The sequence below is a fragment of the Micropterus dolomieu genome, unplaced genomic scaffold, assembly GCF_021292245.1.
Source record: "Micropterus dolomieu isolate WLL.071019.BEF.003 ecotype Adirondacks unplaced genomic scaffold, ASM2129224v1 contig_11563, whole genome shotgun sequence".
NCBI lineage: Eukaryota > Metazoa > Chordata > Actinopteri > Centrarchiformes > Centrarchidae > Micropterus > Micropterus dolomieu.
In genome coordinates, this window is record NW_025740549.1 from 1,385 (window position 1) to 9,354 (window position 7,970).

Genomic DNA, 7,970 nt, shown 5'->3' on the forward strand with positions numbered 1-7,970 from the left:
CGGGATGATGGTGTTGAACGCCGAGCTGAAGTCTGAAGCTGAGGACAGCAGGATCCTTGCATATGTCCCTGGAGAGTCGAGGTGTTGCAGAATGTGATGCAGATGGATGACCGTGGAGCGTTTGAAGCAGGAGGGAACTTCACACAGCTCCACATCAGCGTTGTATTATAGCATTATTATAATTTTTGTATACTTGTACATTTTTTGATCTCCTTACTTTTATAGATTTATATTTATGTTCATGTGTACTGTAAGCACCAATTTATACCAAGGCAAATTCCTTGTATGTGAAAATGTACCTGGCAATCAAACTGATTCTGATTCTGGTGTGGTTTTATGAATGAAGTGTCTGAGGTCACAGGTATTCAACCAATCGAGACTGCAGCTGGGTCTGTAGGCTATAGGAGTTGGGACGCCTGGGAAACTGAGTTCAATGACTCGCATAAAAAAAGTTCAGATCACAAACAAAGAACCTCACCTGCGTGAGGTCCCTATCATTGTCCCCCGTTTACCTGGTGTTTTGGGGATGACTGGCTGGTATGGATGGCTCAGAGGGAGTTATAAGCAGAGATAGAAGTTTTAATTGATTTTTCAATAAATTTTTAATGAGAATGTGTTCAATTTGCCTGTCTCCAATACACCTGTTGATTTAGAGTAAAAACTTTAGAAAAATTCATAAAAACAACAAATTTGATGTGCACATAAGCACGGAGGTTTCTGTGGTTGATATACAACAGTTTGTTGCTGGTTGAACAAACTGCAACCACTGGATCTGTAGTGGGTAATTGTGGCTTGACAGTGTGCAGCATCACTCCAGTTAGAGACTGCAGGTGGACTAACAAGATATTTGTTGTCTTTAGATGGGTGTATGCTCACAAAATGAAGTCACTAAAAGAATGCTGAGTTATCTCTGAGCATTCTTGACACCAAGATTGCAGGATGCCACTGGTGATGGCGACGCCATCAAGTCTGCCTCTCCTCCCACTGGGACACTTGTTGAGTTACCACAATACCAAACTGACACAGTCGAGGAAGTTACCTCAGTAATGCCCTGGAAGACAAGTGTGAGAGTTCTGCGCTCTGCACCAACATTAAAATACAGTTCAGCTCAGTTATATTGTATATTTTGATGGTTGGTTGGACAACTAAGTGGGCCATGACATTCACATGAGACTTCCTGCAATGTAGATATAAGGCTGGGTCAAGCTGGGTATCTGTGATTTGTTTGTGTGAATGTAGGATTTAAAGGCAGTTAGGTGGGTTTAGAATGGTGTAAGAGTGCTCAGTGGATTTATGACGACATAATACCCACTTCAGGTCTAATGAAAGGTACTGTAATGTTCTAATGTGCACATCAAAGTTATCATTTTGGTTTATTATTGTACATAAGAAACAAATTGAATCAAAACTGTGAGTTAAAACAGTACAGTTGGAGCAGGTTTTGCAGGTTATTCATTAAAAACCAAATGTGAACTGTTGAAATAGTTAGTTATGATGTGGTCTGTGCCTACAGGAGCTGTGTAACTCTGTGCCCCTTTCCTCTGCAGAGCTGCAAGAACAGGAAGAGGAAGACCAGCTTGTGGGTTACAAATCTAAAACCGGCAAAGGTAATTTTTTTGATCACCACTAGCTGATGGCTGTGCCAGTTCTGCAAACAGCAGATGCATGAGCAGTTTTAAAACGTACATAAATGAGTGTGAAGCAGAGTGACACGGTGGCAGGCGTCTGTGGCGATGGGCAGGAGTTTCACCACCTGTAACCCTAACCGATAAATGACTCTTGGTTGCCGTTTGTTTCGTTCTGCTGGCAACTGACTGATGTTGCACAACTGTCACACCCTGCCACCAAGTAGCTGGGTGTGTGTGCATAAAGTGTCAAGTGAGAGATGAGTCAAAAGGTTGAGGAGGGAGCAGGATTTCCTTTATATTCTAAGATGTGTTGAGTTGGACAAAGCTCTCTGGACAGTCATCATGTCACCCAGGTAAGTGCCAACATCTCTGCCAGCCAAATTTTTGTTTTCGTTCATATCCACCCAGTAAGCTGATATTGATGTTTTTACTTCAGAATCATTGTGTACAGACTGCTACTGTTCCATCCAAAATAATCCAAAATCTGGTGTTACGGGATTTGGGGTTTTTCTCCAGTTAAAATGTTCTATTCTTAAAATGATGTTGAGTTTGTGGTGTACCCGGCTATCAGGGTGTGCCATCTTTAGAAAACATCTTTCTGCCAGTCTCATTTCACAAGATGCGTCATCATCAACCCACACAAAACAGTTAGAAGGTAAGTGGCAACATCTCTGCCAACCAAGTTTTTATTTCATTAAAATCCACTCGCTAAGCTGATATCAATGTTTTTACTTTTGATTCATCGTGTACAGAATGCTACTGTAAGTGTCCTTGGGGTGATGGAAACTGTACAAAAATTGGGTTTTATAAGGATTTTTATTTGAGTTTTGTTTCCTCTTAAAATGTCATTTAAAAAAAAAGTTTGTGGTGTACCCAGCTATAGGGGCCATCTTTAGAAAACCTATTTAACCTATATCATATTTCACAAGATGCGTCATCATCAACCCAAACAAAAAAGTAGTAGTATTCTTATCAGAAGTTATTATTATAAAAGCATACAGATAAATATTTGTGGTTTGTCATATAAATGACTTTGACCAGTCACCTGCAAACTTCGTAGTTTTATTTAAGCATAAATCTTTAACATTTTTTATTTGAGCAGTTACAAGCAATGCTGTGCAATACTGATGAAATCCTCCATCAGAAGCAGAACACACTGTTCTTATTGAAAACACTGAACACAGGGGAAGACAGACAGAGGTATGGTTTTCATAAAATGGTCGAACAGAGCTTTAATCCTTTGTAAGAAAACAAACAAACAAACAAAAAAATCTCAATGATTACTTCACTCTTCTTAAATTATTTTATTTGTGTATGTTACATTTCTAAAGCTCACTTGTAATAAAACAGAATTAAATGTCTTCTGCAGTAGGACATTTTTTCATTTTTATCACCTTGCCCTCTGCAGTTCCTGCACTGATGAGAATGTATGAAAGCAAAGTAATATCTCTGATCTACCCTTCCTTCCTTTCTAGGAGTTACATATCCGGAATCTGTGCCCTTTTGACCTGGAAAACACCCGGCAGCCATGACAACATCTGGATCCCGAGCCTTTGTCATTGTCCTCCTCCTCCTCGGCTCCCTCTCATCCCTGCTTTATTACATCTTATTGAATGAGAAGCTCTGTCTGCAGAAATATCATCTAGATGTTCCTCAGAGAAACATCAGCATCCTGCTTTGGCACTGGCCGTTCGGCCGCTCATACCAGCTTGACGGGAACAAATGCCTTGAGATGTACAACATCAGCCGATGTTTCCTTACTCATAACATCTCTTCTTTCTCTACGGCCGATGTGGTTGTCTTCCACCACCAGGAGCTGAGCAGAGGTCTGTCCTCACTGCCCCTGCACCAGCATCGCCCCGCCTCCCAGCACTGGGTGTGGTTGTCAATGGAGCCTCCTATCAACAATGCGAACCTCACACAGCTGAACGGCCTCTTCAACTGGACGATGAGCTACAGACGTGATGCAGACATATCTATCCCTTATGGAAAGACCATGCTAGGAGGTGATGGACTAGGCTTTCAGGCTCCTCTAAATCGCTCCTGTTTTGTCAGCTGGGTGGTCAGCAGATATCGGCCTCACCAGGCTCGGGCTGTTGTTTACCAAAGTCTGAAGAAGTATATACCCATAGAGGTGTACGGCAAGTGGAACAAAAAACCCCTGTCAGACAAAGAGCTGTTGCCCACCATTGCAAAGTGTCTTTTTTACCTGTCTTTTGAGAACTCTGAGACGACGGACTATATCAGCGAGAAGCTCTGGAGAAACGCTTTCCAAGCAGGGGCCGTGCCAGTGGTACTCGGACCCAGCAGGGCCACGTATGAGGCACTGGCTCCCCCTGGTTCCTTTATCCATGTCTCTGATTTCAAGAGCACAGCAGACCTGGCAGCCTATCTGAAGCATGTGGCTGCAGACCGGCAGGCCTATGAGGAGTACTTCCAGTGGCGCAGCACCCACAGAATTAAAACCATCACTGACTGGAGAGAAAGGCTTTGTCACATCTGTGTTAAGTACACCAGCTTACCAGCGAATAGAGTCTATCAGGACCTGGACAGCTGGGTTAACAGCTGAAATTTGATGTCTTCAGGTTGATGAGGTGTTGATTGGGACTGCCGATACTGCTGTTTTACCACATGCAAATGTGAAATACCATACAGTGAAATTTCATGTAGAATTACATGTGTCTCAGTCAGCAATGCAGCTTTGGTAAGCAGGGAGGAACTGCACATCACAGAAACAAATCTCTGTGGTTGGGTGAGTTGGCAGTGCACTGTACAAAAAAGAAGAAGTGGGAACTCATGTTTGAACCACAGAGGCAAGTTTTTCTTCACAACAAGTTACTGACGACTGTAAACAGTGATGGGTGTTTCATTATTTTTCCTTAGCCTATATACGCTTTTCCTGTGCTTCTCAAAAATAATTGTTTGCTAATTAAATTACAGCTGGTAACCTACTGAGTAAAAGCCATTATCAGTTTCAACGGGAACATTCTATTTAATAACGTTCACTGTCAGGCATCATGATAAAACTAGCAACCAGTGAATTAAAGAATAGACAGGCTAATTTCCATCAAAATAAAGCCATGCTCTGCACAACAAGAGAATTCTGTTAAAATGTTGAATCAATCCAGTGATCATCTGACTTTTCCATAGATTAAATATGCTTTTAAGTCATTAATGGAAAGTCAAAGTATTTATGCTGAAGTTTTTTTGATTTAACCTATCTACCGAGATGCACATTCATATGACCCACAATCGTGGTCTCTGTTTCCATGCCCATAAATCTTAATCGGGCATGCTGTCATGACTGTGGCTGATGGGGGTTAATATCTAAAAAAAATAAGTGTGACCACTTCTTTTATATTTTGAAAACTGTTTATTTTAGATCCAATATTTCCAGGGATACACCACATCCTGAAATATATGTACACATTTTAGTTGAACACATTTGAATGTACTCAAGGAACAAACTGGCTCAATTCACCCCCCTCTCCCCTACCTGATTTTCTAAATTTTTGCATCTGCCCAGCTTATTAATATCTGGCATAAGTGCATGTCTCTTTGTACGGCATTCATCAAGTTAAAGCTCTCCTACTTAACTGCTCTTACAGCTGGGATGGCAGCTCAATTCTTTAATGACTGGTTCTAAGGAAGGTAGGAATGGCAAATGTAGCCAAATTAAAGTAGATTACTAGTTCAAAAAATGCTTGAGTAAAGAGTAAAAGCGCAGAAAGTGAAAGGTTATTGTTCCTAAAAAATACTTCTTCCCACCTGAGAAGGTTTGGTTAAGGTTAGACCACGGAAACTACTTGATTACGCAAAACTAACTTTCATTGGAAGGTTATAATAGACATACAACTTTATTTGTCTTGCAGTAAGCACTTAACATTTTTACTAAGTGCTTTAACTAAGGGCTAGAGTGTTGACACAAAATTTGGCATCAAAAATCAGAACTGAAAAAGAAAACATTGGCACTGAAAAATTTGTATTTCAGAAAGTTGTGTTGGCACTGAAAAAACTTTCACTGAAAAATAAAACACATTTTATAATTATTCTTCATTATGTTCATGTTATAAGTGGTAGGTTTTTTACGCTGTCAGATTTTTTCACTGTCACTGGTTTTAAGTTTCAACTTTCTGTGAGCATTTTGGCGAGGAGGGGTCTGAGGGGAGGGGCAAGGGGAACATCATTTACATATAATCACCACTGTAATGAGAGAACATCACCCATCCAGCAGCTGTCCTCTTGTCCTCTTGTCCTCTTGTCCACCGTCCACTTCAAAGCTTCTGGCATCACTGCAAAGAAATAAGTCTGTTTCTCTCTGCAGTTGTTTTCTCACATTACAACTGGCTGGGTGAGACTCACTGTTTCATTTCCTCTTTTAGTCTGTATCATAGTGCACATGAAGCTGCAGAATGCAGTTAGAAAGTGAGTTCTTTAAAAATAGGCTGTGCATAATCTGACAGTGTTTTAACACCATTAAACTGACTTTGAATTTACTACATTTGTTGAAGTAGCTGAAATAAAGCCATTGAATGCTGTTGAGCCAAGATCCAGATGCATCAGGTGCATTTCTGTAGCTAGTATGATGTACGTGACAAATCATATTTTTACAAGAATTAAATTTGGATTTGAAACCTGATGGAATTTTGATGAATGCCTAGACTTACAGTTGCAGCTCAAATAACTTTTTTTTCAAATAATTTCAAATGTACCTGTAGATGTGAAAAATTTTAGATCTATTTTAACCTCGATGCCTTTTCAAGGGCATATCAAAAAACACATCACCACTGGATTAGATTATGTGTCTGTGTCTTTTATTTGTGTTTTTTATGTCTTCAACTGAATGTTTCATCTTCAGTTGCTACCCCTGTGTTTTATCCCATCAGTTCAAAGCTTAACAAATATATTTAAATATAATGGGCAACAGTATAATACACATTCAGATTCCACCACTTTATCATCCAATAAGGAAATGTTAGTTAGGAAAATTATGAAGTAACAGAGAACACTGAATAAAACTACTGTATGAACTTATAGACTCAGTCAGTTTTTAAAGATAAATGTGCACAGTCTGCATATTCATGCATTATTATGTCTATGTCCGCTGAAATAAAATGGAGACTTTGGCTGCATTTCGTTCCACAGTGTACATAAACAGTACTCGCCCCTCCCTGGTCAGGGAGTGTCAAAACTTCCCTCGCCAAGATTCTTGGAACACCCTCCTACATCACTTTCTCCATGCGTTACCCTGGTAATGTTAACACTTCGGATACACACTGCTACTGTGAACATTTACTGAAATTTAAAAAATATATTTATTGAAACAAAAACTGATGCCATAACAAAACCTCCATTTCTATAACTTCTTCTATTTCTATTCTTTTGAAATGTATGTAACTTGTGAATAAATGTGATATGACAAGATGTGCGGTATCATTCCTAAAGAGATTATTATTATGCAAATTACTTAGAGATTATCCCGTTATATTATGAATAAACCATTTGCAGATTATTATTAGTTAATATTCATATTATGTTGTCCTTGACCGCTTTTAATTCAATTCAATTTTATTTATATAGCGCCAAATCACAACAACAGTTATCTCACAGCGCTTTTCATAAAGAGCAGGTCTAGACCGTACTCTGTGATGTTATTTACAGAGACCCAACAATTCCCACCAAGAGCAGCACTAGGCGACAGAGGCAAGGAAAAACTTCCTTTTAAGAGGCAGAAACCTCGAGCAGAACCATGGCTCAGGGTGGGCGGCCATCTACCTCGACCGCTTGGGGGGTTGAGGGGGGGGGGGGCAAGAGAGGAACAGAGAGAAAAAGAGAGGGATGGAAGGAGAGAGAGAGGGGAGAGAGGCAGCCTACACAATATCCACACAGAGGTACAGACAGTAAAGGTGATGTTGCTATAGACTAAATGAAAAATGGTACAGATATTTATAGTAGTGTTAATGATAACAGTCGTAATGTTAATGATTATAATAACAATAATAACAATAGGACTAGTAACAATAGCCGTTGCAGCAGAGGGTGTCGAGCAGGAACACGGGGGCAGCAGGTGACCCGCAGCCACAGATCCAGACTCCACAGTTCCAGAGCCAGAAAACCTGCAGGAAGTGATAGGAGGAGAGAGGAGAGGGACGAGAAAGCACAAGACTACCGGAAAGGGGAGAAGTTGTGTTAGTAACATGCAATAATGGGATGAGGTTGCATACAGAGGGAGAGAAAGTAGAGGAGAGAGGAGCTCAGTGCATCATAGGAAATCCCCCGGCAGTCTAGGCCTATAGCAGCATAACTAAGGGATGGTTCAGGACTCACCTGAGCCAGCCCTAA

At 40.4% G+C, this 7,970-nt stretch overlaps 1 protein-coding gene across 5 annotated transcripts; it reads left to right on the plus strand.

Annotated features, from left to right (window-relative positions):
• Positions 1-1,344: 1,344 nt before the first annotated feature.
• Positions 1,345-6,267, plus strand: LOC123965868 (fucosyltransferase 7). 5 transcript variants are annotated; one of them, XM_046042196.1, is made up of 3 exons: positions 1,636-1,981; positions 2,200-2,283; positions 3,104-6,267. In XM_046042196.1, the coding sequence occupies exon 3, from the start codon at positions 3,157-3,159 to the stop codon at positions 4,195-4,197; it is 1,041 nt and encodes a 346-aa protein (XP_045898152.1). In that variant the 5' UTR covers positions 1,636-1,981; positions 2,200-2,283; positions 3,104-3,156; the 3' UTR covers positions 4,198-6,267. The 5 variants fall into 5 exon arrangements, with proteins under 5 accessions (XP_045898150.1, XP_045898152.1, XP_045898151.1 ...); XM_046042194.1 differs by lacking the exons at positions 1,636-1,981; positions 2,200-2,283 and adding an exon at positions 1,345-1,607; XM_046042195.1 differs by having other exon boundaries at positions 1,636-2,283.
• The last annotated feature ends 1,703 nt before the right edge of the window (positions 6,268-7,970 follow it).

Excerpts from the sequence above, each read along its gene's own strand:
- LOC123965868 (XM_046042194.1), top strand. The coding sequence starts at position 3,157 with ATGACAACATCTGGATCCCGAGCCTTTGTCATTGTCCTCCTCCTCCTC.